Here is a 27,351-nt window from a genome sequence, read left to right on the forward strand (position 1 = left end):
ATAAGAAAATATACAAAGAAAGTACTTAGGGAATTTAAAGGAGAGAGTAGCAAAAAAGATGATCAGAGAAGGGCCCAAGAAAGATGGCATTAAAAGTAGGTCTGGGGAATCCCTGGCAGTCCAGTGGTTAGGACTTGGCACTCTCACTGCCAGGGCCTGGGTTCCACCCCTGGTTAGGGAACTAAGATCATGCGAGCCACGCAGCACAGCCAAAAAAAAAGGAGGTCTGAAGTATGAGGAACAGTAAAGGCATTCTAGGGAAAAGAAATGGCAGGAATAAACGCCTGAAGGTGGCAAATCAGTAAGTGGTTAACTGTAAGCAGGCTGTTCTGGCCGGGGCACAGGAGACAGACATAGATATATAGATACAGGTATAGATAGATTATGGGGCTCTAGGAATCCCAAAGCCCCCAAACAGGTTGATAAATCTGTACTGAATTTAGTAGGCCAAGGGGTATTAAAGGTTTTGAACACAGGAGTGACAAAATCACAGCTGTACCCTAGGGGGAAATAAGAGAGCAACAGTGTATATAGGAAGGACGAAAAAGAAGGAGGCTGGAAAATTGTCACAGTCCTTCCCTAGCCCATTATTAGGGCTCTCATTAGCTCTTTCTTGGACCTTTAAGAGGTATAAAGTAAAAAGTGTCTTCAGTTGAAAAAACAGATCTAGGCCACAGTGGTCAAGTTTATCTCTGTCTGTATGGCCTTGGGAAGTCACTCACCCTGAGGCTCAGTTTCCCTATGTATGAATCTCTTAATTATTCTTTTTGGAGCCAGGAGCTGTAGGATTCAGCAAGTGATTAGATACTGAGAGTAAAGCAAAAAACAGCACTAAAAAATTGTTTCAAGTGATTAAAATAATAAGCAGCTACCACTTATTAAACGCTTCCTATGCATTTATCACTGCATTTGGTGCTTTACATAAATTGCTTCATTTATTCCTTATAAGAATCTTGTGAGTTCTGTATTCTTATTTTATAGATGAGAGAATTGACAGCTTTAAAGACTTAAGTAACTTAACAAGGGTAAGCCAGCTGGCATAGTGACAAAGCGAAAATAGGTGCCTAGGTCTCTCTGAGTCTGAGGCCCTTTCTCTTTCCAATTCACACTATCATGCTGTTTCTTACATGGCAGATAAATAATGCTAACATTTGTTCTTGTGTTCCAACAGAATCACTATTTTAACACCCTTCTGATGTACTAAAAGCCCTCAGTGAAGATAAGAAACTAAGCGTGGGGAGCCTGAACCAAGATGGCAGAGTAGAAGGACGTGCTCTCACTCCCTCTTGCAAGAACACCAGAATCACAACTAACTGCTGAACAATCATCGACAGGAAGACACTTGAACTCACCAAAAAAGATACCCCACATCCAAAGACAAAGGAGAAGCCACAATGAGACGGTAGGAGGGGCACAATCACAATAAAATCAAATCCCATAACTGCTGGGTGGGTGACTCACAAACTGGAGAACATTTATACCACAGAAGCCGACCCACTGGAGTGAAGGTTCTGAGCCCCATGTCAGGCTTCCCAACCTGGGGGTCTGGCAACGGGAGGAGGAATTCCTAGAGAATCAGACTTTGAAGGCTAGAGGGATTTGATTGCAGTACTCTGACAGGACTGGGGGAAACAGACTCTGCTCTTGGAGGGCACATACAAAGTAGTGTGCACATCGGGACCCAGGGGAAGGAGCAGTGACCCCAGGGGAGACTGAACCAGACCTACCTGCTAGGGTTGGAGGGTCTCCTGCAGAGGCGGTGGGTGGCTGTGGCTCACCCTGAGGACAAGGACACTGGCAGCAGCAGTTCTCAGAAGTACTCCTTGGCGTGAGCCCTCCAAGAATCCGCCATTAGCACCACCAAAGACCGCAGGTAGGCAGCAGTGTTGGGTTGCCTCAGGCCAAACAACCAACAGGGAGGGAACCCAGCCCACCCCATCATCAGTCAAGTGGATTAAAGTTTTACTGAGCTCTGCCCACCAGAGCAACACCCAGCCCTACCCAACACCAGTGCCTCCCATCAGGAAACTTGCACAAACCTCTTAGATAGCCTCATCCACCAGAGGGCAGACAGCAGAAGCAAGAAGAACTACAATCCTGCAGCCTGTGGAACAAAAACCACATTCACAGAAAGATACACAAGATGAAAAGGCAGAAGGCTATGTACCAGATGAAGGAACAAGCTAAAACCCCAGAAAAACAACTAAATGAAGTGGAGATAGGCAACCTTCCAGAAGAAGAATTCAGAATAATGATAGTGAAGACGATCCAGGACCTCGGAAAAAGAATGGAGGCAAAGATCGAGAAGATACAAGAGATGTTTAACAAAGACCTAGAAGAATTAAAGAACAAAGAAACAGAGATGAACAATACAATAACTGGAATGAAAAATACACTAGAAGGAATCAACAGCAGAATAACTGAGGCAGAAGAATGGATAAGTGACCTGAAAGACACAATGGTGGAATTCACTGCTGAAGAACAGAATAAAAAGAATGAAATGAAATGAAGACAGCCTAAGAGACCTCTGGGACAACATTAAATGCAACAACATTCGCATTATAGGGGTCCCAGGAGGAGAAGAGAGTGAGAAAGGACCTGAGAAAATATTTGAAGAGATTATAGTCAAAAACTTCCCTAACATGGGAAAGGAAATAGCCACCCAAGTCCAGGAAGCTCAGAGTCCCATAAAGGATAAACCCAAGGAGAAACACGTCAAGACACATAATAATAAAACTGGCAAAAGTTAAAGACAAAGAAAAATTATTGAAAGCAGCAAGGGAAAACGACAAATAACATGCAAGGGAATTCCCATAAGGTTAACAGCTGATTTCTCAGCAGAAACTCTACAGGCCAGAAGGGAGTGGCATGATATACTTAAAGTGATGAAAGGGAAGAACCTACAACCAAGATTACTCTGCTGGGCAAGGATCTCATTCAGATTCGATGGAGAAATCAAAAGCTTTACAGAGAAGCAAAAGCTAAGAGAATTCAGCACCACCAAACCAGCTCTACAACAAATGCTAAAGGAACTTCTCTAAGTAGGAAACACAAGAGAAGAAAAGGACCTACAAAAACAAACCCAAAACAATTAAGAAAATGGTAATAGGAACATACACATCGACAATTACCTTAAACGTGAATGGATTAAATACTCCAACCAAAAGACACAAGCTTGCTGAATGGATACAAAAACAAGACCCATATATATGCTGTCTATAAGAGACCCACTTCAGACCTAGGGACACATACAGACTGAAAGTGAGGAGATGGAAAAAGATATTCCATGCAAATGGAAATCAAAAGAAAGCTGGAGTAGCAATACTCATATCAGATAAAATAGACTTTAAAATAAAGAATATTATAAGAGTCAAGGGAGGACACTACATAATGATTAAGGGATCAATCCAAGAAAAGATATAACAATTATAAATATATAAGCACCCAACATAGGAGCACCTCAATACAGAAGGCAACTACTAACAGCTATAAAAGAGGAAATTCAGAATAAAACAATGATAGTGGGGGACTTTAACACTTCACTTACACCAGTGGACAGATCATCCAACATGAAAATAAATAAGGAAACAGAATCTTTAAATGACACAATAGACCAGATAGATTTAATTGATATTTATAGGACATTCCATCCAAAAACAGCAGATTACACTTTCTTCTCAAGTGTGCACGGAACATTCTCCAGGATAGATAACATCTTGGGTCACAAATCAAGACTCAGTAAATTTAAGAAAATTAAAATCATATCAGGCATTTATTCTGACCACAATGATGAGATTGGAAATCAATTATAGGGAAAAAAATGTGAAAAACACAAACACATGGAGGCTAAACAATACGTTACTAAATAACCAACAGATTACTGAAGAAATCAAAAAATACCTAGAGAAAAATGACAATGAAAACACGAAAATCCAAAACCTATGGGATGCAGCAAAAGCAGTTCTAAGAAGGAAGTTTATAGCTATACAAGCCTACCTCAAGAAACAAGAAAAATCTCAAATAAACAATCTAACCTTACACCTAAAGGAACTAGAGAAAGAAGAACAAACAAAACCCAAAGTTAGCAGAAGGAAAGAAACAACAAAGATCAGAGCAGAAATAAATGAAATACAAACAAAGAAAACAATAGCAAAGATCAATAAAACTAAAAGCTGGTTCTTTGAGAAGGTAAACAAAATTGATAAACCATTAGCCAGACTCATCAAGAAAAAGAGGGAGAGGACTCAAATCAATAAAATTGGAAATGAAAAAGGAGAAGTTACAACAGACACTGCAGAAATACAAAGCATCCTAAGAGACTACTACAAGCAACAGAATGCCAATAAAATGGACAACCTGGAAGAAATGGACAAATTCTTAGAAAAGTATAACCTTCCAAGACGGAACCAGGAAGTAATAGAAAATATGAACAGACCAATCACAAGTAATGAAATTGAAACTGTGATTAAAAATCTTCCAACAAACAAAAGTCCAGGACCAGATGGCTTCACAGGACAATTCTGTCAAACATTTAGAGAAGAGCTAACACCCATCCTTCTCAAACTCTTCCAAAAAACTGCAGAGGAAAGAACACTCCCAAACTCATTCTATGAGGCCACCATCACCCTGATACCAAAACCAGACAAAGATACTACAAAAAATGAATATTACAGACCAATATCACTGATGAATATAGATGCAAAAATCCTCAACAAAATACTATCAAACAGAATCCAACAACACATTAAAAGGATCATACACCATGACCAAGTGGGATTTATCCCAGGGATGCAAGGATTCTTCAATATACACAAATCAAACAATGTGATACACCATACTAACAAATTGAAGAATAAAAACCATATGATCATCTCAATAGATGCAGAAAAAGCTTTTGACAAAATTCAACACCCATTTATGATGAAAGCTCTCCAGAAAGTGGGCATAGAGGGAACCTACCTCAACATAATAAAGGCCATATACGAGAAACCCACAGCAAACATCATTCTCAGTGGTGAAAAACTGAAAGCATTTCCTCTAAGATCAGGAACAAGACAAGGATGTCCACTCTCACCACTATTATTCAAGGTAGTTTTGGAACTCCTAGCCATGGCAATCAGAGGAGAAAAAGAAATAAAAGGAATACAAATTGGAAAAGAAGAAGTAAAACTGTCACTGTTTGCAAATGACATGATACTATACATAGAGAATCCTAAAGATGCCACCAGAAAACTACTAGAGTTAATCAATGAACTTGGTAAAGTTGTAGGATACAAAATTAATGCACAGAAATCTCTTGCATTCCTATATACTAATGATGAAAAATCTGAAAGAGAAATTAAGGAAACACACCCATTTACCACTGCAACAAAAAGAATAAAATACCTACGAATAAACCTACCTAGGGAGTCAAAAAACCTGTATGCAGAAAACTATAAGACACTGATGAAAGAAATTAAAGATGATATCAACAGATGGAGAGATATACCATGTTCTTGTTCTTGGATTGGAAGAATCAACATTGTGAAAACAATTATACTACTCAAAGCAATCTACAGATTCAATGCAATCCCTATCAAATTACCAATGGCATTTTTTTTTTTTTTTTTTTGTGGTACACGGGCCTTTCACTGTTGTGGCCTCTCCTGTTGTGGAGCACAGGCTCCGGACGCGCAGGCTCAGTGGCCATGGTTCACGGGCCCAGACGCTCCATGGCATGTGGGATCTTCCCAGACTGGGGCACGAACCTGTGTCCCCTGCATTGGCAGGCGGACTCTCAACCACTGCACCACCAGGGAAGCCCACCAATGGCATTTTTTACAGAACTAGAACCAAAAAAACCCCAAAAACTTAAAATATTTATGGAGATACAAAAGACCCCGAAGAGCCAAAGCAGTCTTGAGGGAAAAAAGCAGAGCTGGAGGAATCAGATCCCCTGACTTCAGACTATACTACAAAGCTACAGTAATGAAGACAATATGGTACTGGCACAAAAAACAGAAATATAGATCAATGGAACAAGATAGAAAGCCCAGAGATAAACCCACACACCTATGGTCAGCTAATCTATGACAAAGCGGACAAGGATACATAATGGAGAAAAGACAGTCTCTTCAATAAGTGGTGCTGGGAAAACAGGACAGCTACATGTAAAAGAATGAAATTAGAACACTCCCTAACACCATACACAAAAATAAACCTAAAATGGATTAGAGACCTAAATGTAAGACCGGACAGTATAAAACTCTCAGAGGAAAACATAGGCAGAACACTCTTTGACATAAATTACAGTAAGATCTTTTTTGATCTACCTCCTAGAGTAATGGAAATAGAAACAAAAATAAACAAATGGGACCTAATGAAACTTCAAAGCTTTTGCACAGCAAAGGAAACCATAAACAAGACAAAAAGACAACCCTCAGAATGGGAGAAAATATTTGCAAACAAATCAATGGACAAAGGATTAATCTCCAAAATATATAAACAGCTCATGCAGCTCAATATTAAAAAAACAAACAACCCAATCCAAAAATGGGCAGAAGACCTAAATAGACATTTCTCCAAAGAAGACATATAGATGGCCAAGAAGCACATGAAAAGCTGCTCAGTATCACTAATTATTAGAGAAATGCAAATCAAAACTACAATGAGGTATCACCTCACACCAGTCCGAATGGGCATCATCAGAAAATCTACAAACAACAAATACTGGAGAGGGTATGGAGAAATGGGAACCCTCTTACACTGTTGGTGGGAATGTAAATTGATACAGCCACTATGGAGAACAGTATGGAGGTTCCTTAAAAAACTAAAAATAGAATTACCATATGATCCAGCAAGCCCACTATTGGGCGTATACCCAGAGAAAACCATAATTCAAAAAGACACATGCACCGTAATGTTCACTGCAGCACTATTTACAACAGCTAGGTCATGGAAGCAACCTAAGTGCCCATCAACAGACAAATGGATAAAGAAGTTGTGGTACTTATATACAATGGAATATTACTCAGCCATAAAAGGGAACGAAATTGGGTTATTTGTTGAGACGTGGATGGATCTAGAGACTGTCATACAGAGTGAAGTCAGAAAGAGAAAAACCAATATCGTATGTTAACGCATATATTTGGAACCTAGAAAAATGGTACAGATGAACCGGTTTGCAGGGCAGAAATCGAGACACAGATGTAGAGGACAAACATATGGACACCAAGAGGGGAAAGCTGTGTGGGGGTGGGTGTGGTGGTGTGATGAACTGGGCGATTGGGATTGACATGTATACACTGATGTGTATAAAATTGATGACTAATAAGAACCTGCTGTATAAAAATTAAATAAAATTCTAAAAAAAAAGAAACTAAATGTGAACATAAATATAATCTACTAATTTACTGATTATTAATTCATTCACTCATTCAGTTGACATCTAGTGAGCATCCTTCATACTCTGTGCCTGGTACTATACTTGGCGTGGGGATGCAAAGATGATCAAGACCATCTCTAACCTCAACGTGCTCACAAATTGGTGAAAGAAAAACACATGTAAACAAGGAACTGGTATACAGTGACAGAAGAGAAATTTTCACAAGAGACATGGGACGCATAAAGGTACGTGAAGCATAATGTAATTTTGTATCTCTGCTATTAAGTCTTGACCCAGATCAGCTAAAAACTATATTTATGTGGTTTGGGGAAATATTTGTGTATTTACACACAAAGTCTTCAAAAAGTAAAGGCTAATGTTCAGAATAGAATGGAAAATTGGCCATGAACTCCAATTCTGTTTTGTGTGCCTACTCCCAAGACTAATGAGGTTATTACTTTATTTAAGAGCATTCTTCCTTGATTAGTGCCATCTATTGTAATGGGTAAATAAAATGTATTTGAATTGTCATAAGCCTTGATTGCTATGGACCAAAGCCAGTGTTACTAGACAGAAAGTGACACATATAAAAATAAATACTGCAGAGTCCTAGTTTGATTTGGAAATAAAAGGTTATCCCGTTGTCCATCAAAAACAGTGGAAAGAAGTAAAATTGAAGTCTTCCAATGAGTACTTTGATAATTGACTAAAATAATAAGCATAACAAATATGGGGTTGATTTTGGTATCCATCATTTTCACTGAGGCCAGGGGTGAGGTGAAAGGGCCCCAAACATTAGACACCAGTATGTCAATTCCTAGGGTTAGGAGCTAAAGCCACATGGGCCACATGGGAGTAGGTTTTGCTAGGTGTAAAATGTTTATTCCAAGGCATCTTCCTTTTCTCACTCACTCTGGGGGTGATAAACGTGTATTTGTGAGACAGACCATGGTTAGGAGCAGATCTGTGTTAAATCAAAAAACTGACTCCTATGTCATTCTGTTGTAAAATAGAAATAATTTACACAGACTTTAAATATACTCCAATGTCTCTAACAAATCTCAGGTCAGGCAGAAAAAAATGCATTAGGTTGATTTATAAAGTATTTAGGTAGGGCTTCCCTGGTGGCGCAGTGGTTGGGGGTCTGTCTGCCGATGCAGGGGACAGGGGTTCATGCCCCGGTCCGGGAGGATCCCGCATGCTGCGGAGCGGCTGGGCCCGTGAGCCATGGCCGCTGAGCCTGCGAGTCCAGAGCCTGTGCTCCGCAATGGGAGAGGCCACAACAGTGAGAGGCCCGCGTACCGCAAAAAAAAAAAAAAAAAAAAAGAAAGTATTTAGGTAACTTTAATAACATGTACCTGGAATGATAAAATTTATCAATTTAATTCCTACTATCATAAAAATTCTGAATACTTGTTTTTAACTTGGTTGCCCATAGCTTGTAAATGACTTACATCACGTTTTGGCCCATATATTCAACACATCTAATCCATAATTAGTTAGACATTAAATTTTTTTTACTAAGGTCACTCTGAGTTTAAGAATAGTAACAAACTTTTAATGTATCCTTACAAATGACAAAGTAACCAATTAAATGGATGTTATAATTAAATAATCACAAAACTAAACTGTACATTATCCCATAACTCAAAGTTACTAATTCAAAACTATCCTCTCTGATTGAGGGGACTCTCTCACTGAAGATTGAAAAGAAGTTTTCTCTTAGGACAGTCACAAAGCACTTTTCGATGGAAGCTTTCCCTCTGTCTGTCTGTCAGTGTGCTTTCTTTTTAGGGGGAGGGAAGAAACAAAGAGTGGAAGAAAAGACTATAAAGGAAAGATGCTTTTAATGGCTCTAAAATAAACTCTAAATAAACAGACTCTAAAGTACCAATAGTTAGTTTTCATTCATTCTCTCATACCACTGAAGCCAACAAGTATGAACACTGACAAGCAATGAGAACTTTTATTCAGGTTGGCTTAAACATTAAACCAAATTAGATATCAAGGTAGACTCTGAGATTACAATGGTTTGACTGTATATGACTCAAGTGGTAAAGAAAGTATAAAGTGGGTTATTGTATTTACTGGGCACTACTTGCATCCTGCTAAACTAAGACTAAGGATAGTTTAAGAACTCTACACCAAAAAGAACCTGCATTCTCCGGTGGCTATAACCGCTCATATGGAAGTGTAAGGCTCCTTCTTAACTCTTCTTTTGATTATATCTTTCAATTGAAAAGAAAAGAGTTAAAATGAGCATAGGTGTAACTAACTTACATATTAATAGCTTCTCAAAGTGTAGTTTTATTTTGTGAAACAAATGAAAATAAATTCCCACAGAATTCCTACCTTCCTAACCTACCCGCCACCCCCACCCCCTGTCCCTGGGAATAGTTACTATAGACCCTTCCTATCACTAAAAACTCTATTACAATGACACTTTTCATTTGCACCAGACAGAAATGAGCTAACAAGCATGATGCAAGAGCTTATATGCTCAAACATTTAAACATTTCTATTACTTTGCAGAATTACTGTTACTGAGATTCCCAATCCTTCCAAATACCAACTCCTAGGTTACATGCCCTACATAAGGAATACATGCCCCTTGTAAATAACCCTCTTGAGTTAGCTGACCTTACTTTTACTTGAATTCTACCTAGGGTTCTGGAAAAATAAATTTAATGTAAAAGAAGTTACACTTAATACATCTTAAATATAGTGTCTCATATTTTAAATTTGTATTTGTGTTGTTCCCCTCACCTCCATAACTTCTGTTTCTTAGGGGAGGACGTCTAGTTGGTGGAACTTTCATAACCACACCAAGCTCCATGCTCTCTGAAACCATATAAAAACTGTTCTGCATCAGGTAATATCAAATAAGAATCCTCAAATGACACATTCCCTCTACTTATTATCACCCTGATGTAAGATGTCTTCAGTAATTTTTGTCTTGGATTTAAATAGGCAGTTCTCTGTAAGCCTTCTACATTATGTCTTTGGAAAACAGTACAGCATTCCTTTCTTCCTCTTAGTTGCCCATTACTGAACATGGGCAAAGGCTTCCAATAAGACATTATTCTAAACCTGAAACAAAGAAGATATCTAAATAACTGCAAAATGATAGAATAATTACATTCCCTAGTATTTCCCCCAAACCATCATTTTCTAAGTCTGCTTCTATGAAAAAGAAGCTCGTCGCAACGATACGGGGTGAGGAGAAGCAACACAGAGAAAAAGAGGTTAAAACATTCAAATGCAAAACTGCTGTGTGCAACCGTAACAAAGCGTGTGCATTCAAGAGAACATTCGAGAAGTAGTCGGGGCGGTATTAACAATCCTAAGTATTCCAAACAACTAGCCTGGTCATTAGTTTAATTTTCATATCCATCAAAGTAGGAGGCTGCCCCCCAATTCCCACCCCCTATCGCTTTCCACTATTCGTTTCAGCATTTTAATAGACACACACTTGCCTCCCACCAGCGCGTACGGTGTCCGGTTTAAATAGGCTTATCTCTATCCTTAGCCTGTCCTGGAATTATGTCTAAAACTCAGTCCTGGTAGCTTTTAGAATTAGAAATCCAATTGGAAAGTGCTGTTAGTTTGGCGACTCCAAAACCTCTTTTCAAAATTTAGTTCGATCTTCCAACTATCTTTCCAACACATCAAAGATAAACAGTCCACCTTAGTATATAGTTCCTTTGAGTCTGCATTGTAAACACTGATACGGACGTGCTGCCGAACCTGAAAAACTTTCTAAGCTCTCTGCTGAGCCGAAGTGAAAAAGGCAGGGTCTATCAAAATCAACAGCCTAATTAACCCAAAACCTGCATCTCCAAAAGGGTCCCTTTCCCTTTCCACTCGGTTTGCGGTGAGTTAAAGAAGTCCTCTCCAACTTTCTCATCCTGATGAAGCTATCGAGTTCAGGAAGCCCCTCACTTTCAAGGCATCCAAGCCCAACTCGGAGAAACAAACGGGAAGCCAGGGGGCCAGTGAGAAGAGGTCCCCAGCCCCTCGCTCCTGCCCTTTCCAAGATCCCCGCGCTTCGGCCAGACCCTCCAGCCTGCGCGTTCTCCTAGAAGATGTCTCATTACATAATCCCCTTTCCTTAGAGTCACCCACAGAGTCACGGGGGCTCAGGCGATCCCCCGTCTCCCACTCCGCCCTTAGGAAGCTCGTCTGAGTGCACCCGGGGAGCGGAGGCCGGCTGTCCCGACTCACCCGGCGCCGCGACCCGGACCCAGGCCCCCTCTTCTCACCCAAGCGGGGCGGGGCCGCGCCTCCACCGCACGCCCCCCGGGTCCCCGCTCAGACCCGGGTCCCCAGCCCCCGCGGGGTCCCCCGTCACAGTCGCTGTTCCAGCCCCTCTCGGGGTCCTCCAACACACCTGCTGTCCCAAGCCCTCTCGGGGTCCCCTTGCCGCTGAGAGCCGCTGTCCTTGCCCATTTCAGGGTACCCTCCCTTGAGAACCACTGTCCTGGCTCCTCTGGGGGTGCCCCTTCAGACCCACTTTTCCAGTCCTTCTGGGGGTCCCCTCCCTTCACACCCGCTCTGTCCCAAGTCCTCTCGGGGTCTCCCTCTCAGACCCGCGGGGCCGGCCCCTCTGGGGATCTCCTCTCCACAGTCCAGACTGTCAAACCCACTCCCGGAACTCCCCTCACTCGGGTCCTCGCCGACCCCACTCCGCCCTGGGTCCCCTCGCCCCGACTCATTCTGTCACCTCTCCGCGCCCCGGTGCTCTCACCTCAGACCTGCTGTCACCACCCCGGGCCCGGCGTCGCCGCCGCCGCTTCCTCTCCCACACTTGTTACCGAGTCGCTCTTCTGCCGCTTGTTCCCCGGTGGATCCCCGGGTCCAGTCGTTGAGTGTCGGGTCCGGCCGCGCGGAACCTCCGCCCGCGGTCTCCGCGTCGGGTCCCACTCTCTCACGCAGGTCCCCACAGCCGCCGCCGCCACCACCGGGAGCCACACGGACCCTCCCGCGGCCGCCGCTGCTGCTGTCCGAGGTGCGGCTCCTGCCAGGGGTGGCCAATCGCACCCGATTGCGCCGAGCGCGCTCCGCCCCGCCGTCCCAGCCCGCCCGCCCCCTGCCCCCGACCACGCCCCCAGACAGGCTCCGATAGGCTCTCTACTGACCTTCCCTGATCGTGGGGCGCAGACCTGGGGCCGGATATAGGTACTTGATTGGAGGTGCCTGGGACACCGAGCTGTCGATGGCGCCCAAGGATTGGCGAAGTTGAAGGTGGGCGGTGCGGGACGGGGCGGGGTTTCCTCAGATGCGGAAGAGCTTGCAACTTCAGTTACCCACTGGCCCGCCTCGGGTGCGGTCTGCCTTGTTTGTGCTGAGTTGGGGTCAAAGTTCATGGCACTCCCCACTGAGCCTTTACTTTTCTTGGGAGACTCCCAGAGGCCGAGGCCCTCTGGGACTCCCTGGGACCACCATGTTAGAGCCTTTCAGGCCCCCATTCCCCCGTTAGACCTGGCACAGCTAAGTAATTCTACCACAAATTAATAATGGCATTTATTTACTCAGGACTTGTAAATTTCCTGGATTTAAAGTCTTTTATATCTTTGGCAAGGGAGTTGCCCTTACTTGCACTGCGTTCTAGAGACGTTAGTTTGATGCTGTTGGGGGAAAAAAATCTATGTACTAGATGCATACTCAGCACACAGGCACTCAACACTGACGGGGCACATTTTGATAGGTACAAGGACAAAACTTAAGAAATACTCACTTTGTGGGTTATGATAATCATTTTGACAAGTAGGAACAGGAACTGTGTGGTAGGGGAACCCTTGTTAGCTTTAGCAAGGCTTCAGTAAGCCTGTTCAACATATTCTTTTTCAGGGCCACAGGAAATGATTTTAATGATTTTGTGGGAACTAGTGGCCAAAGTATAATGAACTTTGACCCAAGTGCAACTCGTGATAACCAGAGACCCATCTTGATCCAAGCTGCAAGATGGAGCTTGCCAGGGGAGAAAGTGCATGGTGTTAACTCGGAGCCATTCTTTATATATTTTTTGTGAAACTGGATATGTTGATTAAATCAATACTGGAAACTGAAAACTGCTACCTTCACCCCTAAATCCTAAAGTTTATGAAATTTGTGAAGACATTGTTTCACTTCAGGAACACAGTTTGTTCCTAAGCATTGTCAGATGTATGCAGGACTTAGCTCTTAGAAAACTTTCCATCATTAACTCTTTTTTAACTCCTGCTAACAAAATTTGTGTTCTAAACACTATTCATGTTTTTCCTAGTGTTTTAAAATCATACCCATTCCAATTAAGATGCTCCCCTTTAAGATTTGAGTGTTAGGGTATGTAGACAGGGCCTGTAGAAGAGTGCTGGCAGTACTTCCTCTAAAATGAATTTGGATGTAGATGTCTCCTGAGCGATGTGACTGAGTGCCATTTTGGGAAGGGATGTAGAGTGATTTTAAGGTGGTAAAAAGGGTACTTGGTTTTAAGGGAACTTGATTTTTACAGACTGTCCAAAATCATATTAGACAACTATAAAAGTTGGGTAAGACTAAAGTCATGAGAGAATTTTTTTGACTAGGTCCTCATCCTTTACTGAGTGTTGATGCTACCAGTTGCAATATGGACAGAAGAAATGGGGTAGATTTTCACAACGCAAGTATTCAGTTCTGTCTAGTCATATAAAAAAATGCATGATCATTAACAGATGTTATTTGCAGCCAAGAAGATAAGATGTGGGACTTCCCTGGTGGCGCAGTGGATAAGACTCCATGCTCACAAGGAGGGGGCCCAGGTTCGATCCCTGGTCAGGGAACTAGATCCCTGGTCAGGGAACTAGATCCCACGTGCATGCTGCAACTAAGAGTTCACATGCCACAACTAAGGAGCCCATGTGCCGCAACTAAGACCCTGTGCAACCAAATAAATAAATGAATATTTTTTAAAAAGAAGACAAAATGTTAGCAAGATAAAAATGCCAGTGTCTTGAAAGGAAACCAATTAGCAATGATATCAACTCTTTTTTAAAAAAATCGATATATCATTGTATTGATGAACTCTCATTTTTAAAATGTTGGTGCTTGGTTTGGTCTATGATTATTGCTATTGATGGAAACGCAAGTTGGTCAAGATAGTCAATTACAAATAATTTAGACGTGACCTAACAGCATAAAGAAAATAACTTCATCCTTTGGACAAGAGACAGCTTTGAAATTCTAGTTTAAATGTTGACGGTGGACCCACAGGGAGCCATGAGAATGCCTCTTATTTAGCATTGCAGCATTCCATTCTGAAAATTCTTGAGTTTTGTTGGGAGGAAGAATCCCTCACAAGTATAGGCAAGATTTTAATTATAACAAGGTAGAAAATAACAAATGTTAAAATAAACGGGATGAGAATATATTTTTTCACTTTGAGGAGACTCTGTGGGGGCCAATTCAGAGATAAATTTGGTCACAAAGGATCTGAGAATGAGAATACTGGGTTCCAGTCTGGCTTTTACATCTGTGTTCAAGTTTACTGCTTGTACGTTACTTTTTTTTTTCTATGGAGACTTGGGTGCAACGTAAAGAGTAGGGTTACTTTGGACAAACCATTAACCATCCCTTTTCTTGCTACACACACCAAGACAAAGGACATCCTCAATTTGTTCATTAAGCAAAGCTTATAACACCGTGTCCCCTTCTACTCAGAGATAATCACACAAATTAATTCATGCAGATATTCAACTCTCTTGTTTTCCAAGTTACCAGCTAGCACCTTCCTTTCCTGAGCCTAATTAACTTTCTGCAGGCAAATGTTCCACTTGCTCAGTTGAGAGTTGGTTAGCAAGTTATTGGATTGGGGAAAACCACCTTTTAAAAAATTTATATTCTGAGAAATATGAGGCAGCTGTACTGTAGAGGACCTGGGTCTGAGAGTCTAAACAAGGCAGCCTGGACGCTTTTTTTTTTTTTTAAAGGCAATTGACAGCTCTTTTCTCATCTGTAAAGTCGGGATAATACCGTATTGAACAAACCTACACAAAAAGAAAGGACTCCCACCGACTGGGAAAATACAGTTTTACTGACCCCAGGATGGAATATTAGCATCCTCGTTTTTATTTTAGTTCTTAATAAAGCTCTAATCAGTCAGGGGAGGAGCCACGCTCCTTTTCTTCGGGATGATTACACGAACTCTAAATGTCTAGGTTTCCCGACCTATAAATGGGACGGTTCATGTCGTTCACCTGTTTAAATTAAAGAGACCACCTCCACCTGCCAAGAGCCCTTCAAATCTTCTGCCTCACAAGGCCCTTAAAAAAAAAAAAAAACCTCTTTAGTTTTGGCTCCAGGCGACGCCTAGCGGCTGTTTTCGAAAGTGGCCTCTGAGCTTCGGGGTCCTTGCCGCGGTTGGGCCTACCCAAGGATTTGCCTAACTCCAGAGAGCCTGTCTCCGCCTTTCTCCACTACCCGTTGAGGATTTTAAAGACGGCGATGAAGGAGATGGGGTTAAGGCGAAGGGGGCGTCAGGCGGCCTCTCTACTCCCTCTAGGATAGCAGAGTCAGGCGGTCCTCGGGCAGCTCCCGACCCGGAAGTCGCCACCGGCGCGAGGTCCCCGTTGCCGAGAGCGAGCGCGCGGGGCGGAGCTTGGCGAAGACAGGGAAGGGGTAGCCGCGGCTCCGGCTCTTCGAGTTGGCGGCTCCCTCGGGCGCTGCTACGCGGACGTGGAGTCCGCAGGGCGCGCGGCCGCGGATCCCGGGTGGCACGCTCAGCTGCGGGCAGAGGCGACATGAGTGCTGCGGGGCTGTTAGCTCCAGCTCCGGCCCCGGCTGGAGCGCCGCCGGCTCCGGAGTACTACCCCGAGGAGGACGAAGAGCTGGAGAGCGCCGAGGATGACGAGCGCAGCTGCCGGGGCCGCGAGTCGGACGAAGGTACGTTTTCCCGCGGGCCGGACAACCCCGGGCGGGGATGGGACAGCAGTGGGAGGGGGTGGGGCTGCCTGGGAGAGGGGCGGGGCGACCTCTGGGGTTTGGGGGCGGCTGGAGGGGCCGCCGGGAGGAGCGCGGCTCCCGGAAGTTATCCCGACAGGTGCTGTGGAAGGCGAAGCCCTGAGGACGTTTTATCCCTACAGTTATGCGGAGAAGGGCCTTAAGAAGCTGTTGTCAGAGCTGTAGTTCCCTTTAAGATTCTGCCCCTCTTCCCCCAGCTGTCTCTGAATCTCAGGTCTTCACTGGTTGGAATGAGAAAGCCATTCATTGGGTCCACGGAGTACTCTTCTCTATTTAGTTCCTGAGAGGATCAGAGCAAAGCCCGGTTTAGCTTTCTAGTTACCAAGGTGCCTCTCTCCCCCTACCCCGGGGAAATGCTTAAGTCAGCCCTACTTTGGGCAGTGCGGGACAGGTTGGTTAAAAGTACGAGGGCTGGAACCAGGCAAATCGAATTAGGTGTAAATTTGGCTCACTGAACCCAGCTTAATATTAGACAATTTATAATACTTAGCTTTCCGAGCCCCAGTTTCGCCAACTGCAGTGAGGCTGTCAGTAGTACCTACTTACTAGCGTAGGTGCGATAATAAAATGAGATACAGGTGTAAAGCACGTGGCTTGGTCCTTGGTCTAATATTCAGTTTTCACCATTGGGGAAACAGGCACGGGGTTGGGGGGCGGGAGATAGGGATTTGCTTAATGGTCCTCAGGTGTTGTGTTTTCAGTTCCACACTCTTTACATTATGATTACTGCCTCTGAGAGCCTGGCTTTTCAAACTGGGCTTTATAAGCTTGGTAAGTTTGAGGAACACTGGAATGGAGGAAGGAGCTGGCTGCAGGAGGAGAAAGATGAGGAAACACGAAAGGGCAAGAGAGAAGAAAAGAGGAGATAAAAAGAGACGAACATATGGGTGAACAAAATAGGGCCGTGGAATAAAAGCTAGACCAGCTGTTTGGAATCAGGAGTATGTTTTATTCATCTCAGTTCCCCAAGTGCCAAGTACTGTGGCTGGCTGGCACGTGACTGCTCTGGGTAGGCTTCTTCACTGAAGGAGGGGGAAAGGTAGGTGGAGAATTGAGTCTGCAACAACCTTTAAAAAGTCAGCTGTGGGCTTCCCTGGTGGCGCAGTGGTTGGGAGTCCGCCTGCCTATGCAGGGGACACGGGTTCGTGCCCCGGTCCGGGAAGATCCCACATGCCGTGGAGCGGCTGGGCCCGTGAGCCATGGCTGCTGAGCCTGCAAGTCCGGAGCCTGTGCTCCACAACGGGAGAGGCCACAACAGTGAGAGGCCCGTGTACCGCAAAAAAAAAAAAAAAAAAAAGTCATATGTATGTGAAGATACGAAATTGAAGAAATGAATTACAATCTGGTTAAACTACATTTGAAGACAAGGCTTAACCAGAGAATTTGAATGTGAATCACTTGTACTGTTTTTTAATGCCCACAAGGGGGAGTAGTGAAGCAAAAATTGATTTTTGTTCCCCCACCTCAAGTAGGGCTGTTGAAGTTAGGTAGACACTCCAGCCGTTTGCTTATTCTAAAAACAATGTTTACGTAGAGAATGGACTTGAGGACACGGGGAGGGGGAAGGGTAAGCTGGGACGAAGTGAGAGAGTGGCATGGATATATATACACTACCAAATGTAAAATAGATAGCTAGTGGGAAGCAGCCGCATAGCACAGGGAGATCAGCTCGGTGCTTTGTGACCACCTAGAGGGGTGGGATAGGGAGGGTGGGAGGGAGACACAAGAGGGAGGGGATATGGGGATATATGTATATATATAGTTGATTCACTTTGTTATACAGCAGAAAGTAACACAACATTTTAAAGCAATTATACTCCAATAAAGATGTTAAAAAAATTAAAACCAATGTTTAAAGTGTTCTGAAACAGTTTCTGTTTGATCTTCTTGTCTTCTTCCCTCTCCCTTTGAAAATATTTCGGTTATTAGAGTTCCTTTAATTGTTTTGGATTCTCCTTTGTATATATGATGTAAAATCCTTTAGGGGTTCAAACTGGCATTTACCAGAAGAGAATGTACATACTAGGTTGTTTAGGAGTAGTGAGCAGGGCTTGCTGCCTGTAGTTTTCCAGTCTTAACACCCACATATCCTTTAACTGAACTGCCAGTGTTGTTTCTTCTGAAGTCGCAGCCTTGACTGTGACCACCTGTGTCTGATGCACTCTGTTCTCTGGCTGCACTTCAGATAAAGGCAGGCTCTTTGGATGAATCTGGCTGTGTACAAGTTGGAAATGGCGTTTTCTTTTCTGAAGTAATTAGATGTAATATTTTTCATTGATGGCTTCACGCAGGCCTGCATTGAGTATAAATTCATTTTATAGAAGTTTGTGAAGTGTCACTGTGTCAGGTGATACCAACTCTACGAATTACGATTTTAACAAATCTTCCCTAATTTTTTACACAGACACTGAGGATGCTAGCGAAACCGACCTGGCAAAGCATGATGAAGAAGACTATGTAGAAATGAAGGAACAGTGAGTATGGTTTTTACATTTCTTCTTTGGAATACAGAATTGACAAGGGCATCTTTAATAGTGATTTCGTATGTATGGTTTTCACGTAGTGCTTCCAAAGACAATGCATATGTGTGCAATTTCCCCCCTTTAAATTTGTCACATTTAATCAGTCTTCCTGTGATAAGAATCTTTTGAGGGAAGGCTAGAAAGAATCTGGAGGGAAATGTTCCTGGGAAATAAGGCCATGTAACAGGAGAGAACCCTTGCCTTTTTTTTTTTTTTTTTTAATGTGAAGACCACTGCCCAGAGGGGGGAAATGGTGTTTCACAGCTCCTTGGTTCTTAGATGGGCGTGACCCCACCTGAGCACTGACTACTAGCTGGACGGCGATGCCTGGAGAGCTCAGGGAGACCAGGATTGGAGAGCAGGGCTCCAGACTCCTCCAGTGCCCTTTCCCCTTACCCGCATCCGCACCCAGGCCTCCAGCAGAGCCACGCCTCAGAGAAACTAAAACCACTCCCTCTAATCGGAAACTTCTGGGCAAAACAGTATAACAGATCTGATAAGTATGTGTGGAATGTATTTTGAGGATCTTGATTCTGTTTTTTAAATTCTTTACCATCAAACTGGATGATCCACATTCCTTTCCTTATAGAATGTTTTCTGTATACACGAATGTTTTGTGACCATCATCTGGATTCTGTCATCCTTTTCACGCTTTGGAATCCAAAGGGGAAGCTCAGCTAGATCTGACCAGTGCCAAATAAAGGATTGCTTTAATAACTGATGTGATTTTTCTCACAGCTTCAGCCCTGAAACTGTGCTGGCTTTTTATTTTACTTGTACTCTCTCCAGGCTTCTTACTGACTTACCTGGACCCATTTGAGATGTATTTTTACATACCTATTCTTTTTCCAAATCTGAATTTTGTTGTTGTTGTTTACTTCTTGAATCTGTTAATACTCTCTTTCAAAGACCTACTAAGAATTCAAAGACATAGTCTGGCACATTCACTGTGGTGGAAAATTATATATGGAAAATTAAACACCATTTCCCCCCTCTGGCCAGTGGTCTTCACATTAAAAAAAAAAAAAATTAAATATTGGGTTCCAAATATTGACTTCCTGTGTGCAGCTTACTCATCCTTTCCCTCTCCTATACTTGGTGTGTTTAAGTGAACGTACCCCTTAATATTTGATGGTGTAGAAAATAATTTTGATTAAAATTGAATGCTCTTTGTGATTCAAGATGAGCATTGAAAGCATCAGCATTCTCCCTAAAAGAATCAGGCCTTGAGACTTCCCTGGTGGTCCAGTGGTTAAGACTCCACTCTTCCAATGTGGGGGACTGCGGGTTCCATCCCTTGTCAGGGAAGTAAGATCCCACATGCTGGGCAGCGCAGCCGAAACAAAAAACAAAAAAGGCCTTCCGTGTAATTCTGAGATTCTGCCTACTCTTCCTCAGCCTGTAGACAGACAGGTTGTGTTTGCAGCCCTTACTGGAGTGATCGAGAGGCTGCTGTGCCTGTTACCTGTTGGACTGGTTGCAAGTCCTGTTTCTGTCACTGTGAAATTGGGGTTTTTGGGGTTTTTTTTTTTGCGGTACGCGGGCCTCTCACTGTTGTGGCCTCTCCCGTTGTGGAGCACAGGCTCCGGACGCGCAGGCTCAGCGGCCATGGCTTACGGGCCCAGCCGCTCCGCGGCATGTGGGATCTTCTCAGACCAGGGCACGAACCCGTGTTCCCTGCATAGGCAGGCGGACTCTCAACCACTGCGCCACCAGGGAAGCCCGGGGGGTGTTTTTCTGGTAGAAGCAAATATATTGCTGAAACGTGACTGACGTGTGAAATCCACCATTCAAACAGACTTACCAGGGTATATAATTGCCTATAATCCATTCACCGTGAGGGGGGTGAAAACATGCCAGGTTCTTTTGCTTTGTGTGTACTGTGTGTTCTTATCCCACTGGGGCTGCAAATAAATCCTGCATTTTAACTTTTGTTACTGAATTGCTGTCATTTCTCTGATCATAAAAGAGAAGTGTTTTTAAAAATGATGTGAAGGTTTATTAACGCAGTGCTTACACAGCAGTGCTGTCTATATAGAAAAATGTGCTGGAGGCATAGTCTTATTCCTTTGGAACTTATGATCTGATTGTAGAGTTGATATGAGACCTGCATTTAACGCTTTTTACGTTTTCGTGTGTATGTCACGCTTCTGAATCCCCAAGAAAATGGCTTCACACTTCCAGTCTTTCTGTGTGTGTTCTTGCCTAACTGTGTTTATCATTTATTTATTTAAACTTGCATGTCTTCGTATTTGTAGATTTTAGACTGATTCTCTAAGGGTGAGAGAACACCGGAGAATCTGCAAAGCTGGGATACCATTCAAACCACAGAATCCTTGTCCCTTTCTGATCCCTTTAGCTGTGGGCACATTTTAAACCACCAGCAGACTTTAGTTTTCTCTCTCCCTAAGGGACATTAATGACATTTCCATAAAAGCCCAGGTAATTTCTGCATGTAGATTATTATTGAATTGGGTATTGGATACTTTTGTCTCTGAGTGTGGCTTTCCTTTTTTTTTACAGGATGTATCAGGATAAATTGGCTTCTCTCAAGAGACAGTTGCAACAACTGCAAGAAGGTTGGTGTGTGATTTAATCCTTCTTTTCTAAACATACTTCCTAATATCACACACCTTTGAAATCTGTGTATTTCACTTCTCAGTGAAGTGGGAGTGATTTAAAATTTGGTCTGGCTGATTCTAGCAGTCAGCAAAGTGGCAGTTTTCAGACTTTTGAAATCTCAGTTAAGGCCTTCTGCAGAGCAAGAACTGGAAACCGCCATGCCTAAAGCTGGCTGTTTTTAGGACAGATGCTGTTACTAAGGATAAATATAATTGTACTGTTCTTTCTAAACGGAATGCTAACGAGCTGTGGGTCGTTCTCACCGTGTTTTCTCTTTTTACTTTGTATACTACAAGTGGGTCGTGTCTTGTCCAAGGCTGTTTGCTGTCAGAGGCAGTTCAGCACTGGGTGAAGAGCACAGGCTCTCCATTCCTGTCGCGGGCTTGAATCCCACCTGCACTGCTTTCTAGAAATTTGACCTTGGGCATTTCACTGTCTCTTGCTTAATTTGTCTTCTAATCTGTGAAATGAAGAAAGTAGAGGCAGGTGAGATTGTGTGTGAGGGGCGACCAGCACCGCTGGGCACCCGGTGACAGCCCAGCGTCGGTGGCTGCTGTCAGTAACTCTTCAGCTTGCTTCTGTGGGGTCCCCGGCACTGAAACTGCTTCTCTATGAGGTACTTCCATTGCTTGGAGCAGCCCATCTTATATTGATTTCTCCTTCATAGTGAAACATGTTCCTGTGACTTGCAATCACACACCTTTGTTTTAGTTTTTCTTCCGATGGTAATGGAAGTATTGCCAGAGAAAGAAATACGTCCCACTCTAGCAGGTCTGTAAAGTGTGCCTGGCAGGGTTGAGTGGGGGATTTTGAAAAAGATACCATTAATATAGCCCACTGGGGACTTCCTTGGTGGCGCAGTGGTTAAGAATCCGCCTGCCAATGCAGGGGACACGGGTTCGAGCCCTGGTCCGGAAAGATCCCACATGCTGCGGGCAGCTAAGCCGGTGCGCCACAACTACTGAGCCTGCACTCTAGATTCTACGAGCCACAACTACTGAGTCCATGCTCCACAACAAGAGAAGCCACCGCAATGCGAAACCTGTGCACCGCAACAAAGAGTAGTCCCTGCTCACCGCAACTAGAGAAAGCCCGCGCACGGCAACGAAGACCCAACGCAGCCCAAAATAAATTAATTAATTAATAATAAAAATCCGTATATATAGCCCACTGAAGCATTGTCATCCGAAAACACTTCCCATGCTAATTGGGACCCTCATTAGTTGCTCAGGGAAGAGCCATTTGGTCAGATGCTGTACTGAGCTGTCCAGTAATGTCACTAGCCACACGCGGCTATTTAAATTTAATTAAATAAAATTAACAGTTCACTTCCTGGCTTGCACTAGCCCCATTTCACGTGCTCATAGCCACATGTGACTCGGGGCTGTCATACTGGACAGGGAAAAATAGACCATTTCCACCATTGCACAGCAAGTTCTACTGGATGGCGTTGATCTAGACCTTACTGGGGGAGAGTGAGCTTTTTCCAGGAAAGGGAGGCCCACAGACCGAAACTGGCAGCGAGTGATGAGAGTCACTGGTGGATGGGTGCAGCTTGCTTCTACTCCTCACTTGCTAGAGAGTCTTAAGACCACTGGTCGGGGTTTCTGCTCTGCATCTTGCTTGGGAACCAAGTTACCTCTACTCACGGGTGCCTTTCCATGGTGTGTGTTTTACTCTAATGTTATTTAAAACATTCAGTGTCGGTGCTAGAAAACCGAAATGTAGAGCAGTTTGATCTTCATAGTAACTATTTTGTAAATCTCAATCAGGTACATTACAGGAATATCAGAAGAGGATGAAAAAACTAGATCAGCAGTACAAAGAGAGGATACGAAATGCAGGTGAGGCCCTGTCTTAACTGGAAATAAATCCTCGTCAAATTTTCCTCCTTTGGCTGATCATCGATTGGGATGTAATGTGGCCAGAAGAGCCATTCTCCAAAACGTGTTTCAGCTATCCCATTGTGGGGCGAGTTTGGGCGAAGAGAGACTCCAAAGCTGCACTTATGTAGGACTGTTCATCTTCTTCCCCAGTGAGTGGCCTTAGGCTGCTGTCCTTTCACTTTCTGATCCATTGACTTTCCAGCTTTCTATGGACGGAACCCTTCTTTGTTTCCTTCAGTGAGTAGATGCCCATGTCCGTCAAGGCACAGAAAAGGAGCTGCAGGGAAGGTGGGCAATAGAGCTGCTGTGGCGACCCAGCACCCCTCTCCCTGCCCCACTCTAAGTTCCTGAAGCATCTCCTCAGGCATCTTTAAAATCCTCAGCCTTCTTCCTGGAGCCCCTTTTCAGCAGGAAAAGGGGGTGGTGCTGTGGAGGCTGAGGTCCCAGGTTGAGGGCTTCCTCCCATCCCTTAAGGGCTTAAGCCTTTTAGCACGCTTCTGCTCTTGGAGCCTCAGTTTCCCCATTTGGAGAGAGCGCTGCTAATATCTCGTGGAACTGGTTTGAGATGTAAGGAGGGAAAGAAAATTGATGTGAGCCATTTCTCTTAAGCGAGCACTGCAGGGTGAGTGTTGATCTGTCTTTCTGAATTCTGCTCTCAATCCTGTGCTCGGTGTCTTTCATAAACATCCCCCCCACCCCTGCCCCCAGGTGAAAATGCAGAGGGGCTCCTGAATCAGTCACACCTTGAGCTTGAAAAAGCACAGTCCGTGTGGAGCTGATCCACCTGCTCTTGTTGTGTCTGGCGTCTGGCTGCTTTGAAACAACCACCACCAGCTCCGAGAGTGCTACGTGTCGCTTGACTTGCTGGTGCAGAGGTGAAGTCTCCGAATGGTGCAGACTTCAGATACCTGGCCCGTTCACACGGGTACGGGTCTGCAGCAGTCAGGAGTGAGTGTGTTGGGCTGGGTGCACTTGGGCTCATGTGCCTCACGCTTCCCGGTGCCAAGGTGATGAGGATTTCTGGGGGTTAGAAAATAGTGAGTGGCTGGTCCGTTTTCCTCAATTTTCTCATTGAACAGTTGATGGATGTCTAGATTCTTCATCTCGAGTTCTTGAAACTCTCAAGGTTTTATGTGTGACTGTGCATATGTGCTCTTTTATGGGGTGATGGATCCACAGGATCCTTCGGGTCTGCAAAGGAGACCATGGTTAGATGGGAACAGCACCCCCTGGAGTTACCGCTCCACCAACAGTCTTTGTGGACCGTTTGCAGCAGCTCAGATGTCACCCAGAAAAGAAGCCGTGGACCTGTTTGGTTTCACATGCTCAGTGTGCACAGGACCTTAGAGTCGAGAGGTCGGGGAGCTGCTGAGTAAACAGGCGCTGATCTGGCGCGCAGTGGGTGCTCAGTAAGCTGCTGATACCGGGCAGTGGATACTCTGAGGTGTCTGAGAGGGGCTTGGTGAGCGAAGGGGCCTCAGAAAAGGCCTCAAGGAGGAGGCTGCAGTAGTCTGAAACTCTGAGTTGCGGTCAGAGACCAGAGGACATTGCAGGTGGAGGCCTGGGTGTGAGCAGAGCCGCAGGAGGGCTCGGGACCTCTGCCCTCTGAAAGCTTGGGGAATGCCCTTCCTCACCACGCAGAGCCCTGTGCGAGGGGCTTTAAAAATATCCATGTTGCCTCTGCTTCTGGAGTAACTGCATTGCTCCTTCTCCCTGCCCTGCAGGACTGCTGAGGGTGTGTACTGAGTGGAAGAAGGGCTAGCTTCTAGCTCTTACTGATATCGCCAGGGCAGTTTGGTTCCTGCTCGCTTTCACCCTTGGGCAGAGCTGCCAGAGCGCATTCTGTTCAGGGTCAGATTTTAACTAGACACGCATGCTTCTCGCATCCTACCCCTTCACATATATCAGCAGCTTACTGACGGAAACATTTTCTCCTTGCAACCGTGTTTTCAGAAAGCAATTACTGCTTCTAAATGAATCCTAACGTCACTGTCTAGAAAGGTGGCATAGCCTGGTGAATCTAATTGCATGTTTTATCTCTTTCAGAACTCTTCCTCCAGCTGGAAGTAAGTACCACGGGTCTTCTGGGCTTGCAGGCTCATTCTGAGACTGGAATCTTGCTCTCCCAACCGATCCAATGGCCTTTCCTTCCATTACCACGTAGACAGCTGGGAAGCCCCCCGGATGCCTCCATCAGTGTTCTGTTTGACTAAAGGACATTTGGTCTCAGTTCAGAAATTCCATCTATTCGTTTGTTGGTTGGGCAGCTTCTGCTTATCACAGAGGGGCTAGGGGATACTCACACTTGACCGCTTTCTTGTCGACGCTTATCTCACATTAAAGCCATTTGGGAGTATGTCTGAATTATAATGGCCTAATAGTTTGTTATATTGGTCCTCAAAGCAGCCTGGTCTCTGAATTGGCTCCGTTTTACAGCTGAAACCCTGGTTGGGTCGGAAAGATGGATTAAGATCTTTCACTTAGCAGACGTCTGAGTGCTGGTTGCATGTGAGGTGCGGCGCTACAGGCAGAGATGAGGGCTGGAATCTTGGGTAATGTGCTTGCTCCCGGGAGGCTGGTGTGTGTGTGGGGTGCGGCGGGGTCATAGTTTATCAAAGCCGCGTTATGAGAGACGGTGTTGGGACTGAAGTCAGTGCAACACACACGGCCACAGCCCAGGGGGTCACAGGGTCCACAGCCGTAGCCCACCAGGAGCCCCCTTGTTCTTCACTTAATGCAACAGTGAGATTTGGAAAATGGATGCGTACGCATTTATTTTACTCAGTATAATTTCAGGGTTTGGGTACCTCGGGGTTCAGGCACCTAAGAAGTGATCCTGTCCTCTCGTTGGCCTTTATCTTACTGTAAGCATCAAAAAACAATAGAGTAACTCAGGCCGTCTTGACTTGGTATCCTGTAACTATTTTAAATATAGATATTTCATCTGGAATGTACTATTTTCTTTGAAATTGTGTCTTCAAGAGGGTTTATTTACTGTTTCTGAGAAACTTACATTCTGTTTTCACATACAATCCATAAAATACAAGATGTGGAAGAGAGGAAATAGGTCTGAGTCACGAGTGAGGTATGCACATAAAACCAGAAGTGTGGTTCAGTTTCACACATTCGTTGGAAAACTTGCTCCCAGACACCCTGTTTCTGAAAGTTGGTGTGTTGACTGCAGCTGTTTCTCTTCTTTCTAGTAAACGTATTTCCTCTGTGCTTGTGCACAGAGCCAGGCTTTGTGTTGGAGCCCTGGCTGCCAGGGTCATGTAGCCCCAGCCTGTGTTTCTCTTTTGCTCAGACTGAACAAGTGGAAAGAAATTACATCAAAGAAAAGAAGGCGGCAGTGAAGGAATTTGAAGACAAGAAGGTTGAGCTGAAAGAGAACCTGATTGCCGAGCTAGAAGAAAAGAAGAAAATGATTGAAAATGAAAAGCTAACGATGGAACTGACTGGAGGTATGAAAGCACCACAGAGCAGGGTCCTGGGAGACCCAAGGGGGACCCTGGGGGGAGGGCGGTGCTCCGGTGCTGACTCCTGTTGGTTCCTCAGCAGAACAGAGTGAGCTGAAAGGAGGGTGGGCTTTCATACGGTGGGTCAGAGTTCTAGCTCTGTCTTGTATTGGCTGTGTGACTTCAGTCAAGCCACTTAACCCCTCTGAGCCAATTTCCCCCTCTGTAAAATGGGGCTGATCATATCTTATCTCACAAAACTGTGGTTAGAAATACGAGTGCCTAGTACAGGGCCCTGTACATAACAGCCGCTGGGTAAATTAAAGGGTAGATCTTTAATAGTGACTGCAACTTCAGGCTTATACTTTATTTAATGTAATTCCTGGGTCGACTGCCATTCCTATCTTGGTTATATTCACAAATTACCCTGGTCCCTCTGTGGTGGTAGGAATCCCTCTGCTTGTTTTTTTTCGTTCTACCTTCATTATGGAAAAAGCATTGTCTTCCTTTGACCCGGGTGTGAGAAC

General features: G+C 44.3%; 2 protein-coding genes across 20 annotated transcripts in view; one reads left to right on the forward strand and one right to left on the reverse strand.

Moving 5' to 3' along the window:
* TAOK3 (TAO kinase 3) overlaps positions 1 to 12,389 on the reverse strand; it is a 188,587-nt gene extending 176,198 nt beyond the window's left edge. For all 5 annotated transcript variants that reach the window (XM_079942082.1, XM_079942078.1, XM_079942081.1 and 2 more), the window contains exon 1: positions 12,111 to 12,389. The gene's annotated coding sequence lies outside the window, so the exon portion shown is untranslated. The remainder of the gene's footprint in view (positions 1 to 12,110) is intronic.
* A 3,562-nt stretch (positions 12,390 to 15,951) lies between these two features.
* Positions 15,952 to 27,351, forward strand: part of SUDS3 (SDS3 homolog, SIN3A corepressor complex component) — a 597,049-nt gene continuing 585,649 nt past the window's right edge. For 14 of the 15 annotated variants that reach the window (XM_079942615.1, XM_079942614.1, XM_079942613.1 and 11 more), the window contains exons 1-6: positions 15,994 to 16,261; positions 18,744 to 18,813; positions 21,385 to 21,440; positions 23,256 to 23,327; positions 25,416 to 25,435; positions 26,674 to 26,830. In XM_079942615.1, coding sequence (XP_079798741.1) covers positions 16,120 to 16,261; positions 18,744 to 18,813; positions 21,385 to 21,440; positions 23,256 to 23,327; positions 25,416 to 25,435; positions 26,674 to 26,830 — 517 coding nt within the window. In that variant the 5' untranslated portion in view covers positions 15,994 to 16,119. Of the gene's footprint in view, positions 16,262 to 18,743; positions 18,814 to 21,384; positions 21,441 to 23,255; positions 23,328 to 25,415; positions 25,436 to 26,673; positions 26,831 to 27,351 lie in introns of all 15 variants that reach the window. The other variant, XM_079942611.1, reaches the window with a different exon arrangement.

The sequence above is a fragment of the Stenella coeruleoalba genome, assembly GCF_951394435.1.
Source record: "Stenella coeruleoalba genome assembly, chromosome: 14".
Classification (NCBI taxonomy): Eukaryota; Metazoa; Chordata; class Mammalia; order Artiodactyla; family Delphinidae; genus Stenella; species Stenella coeruleoalba.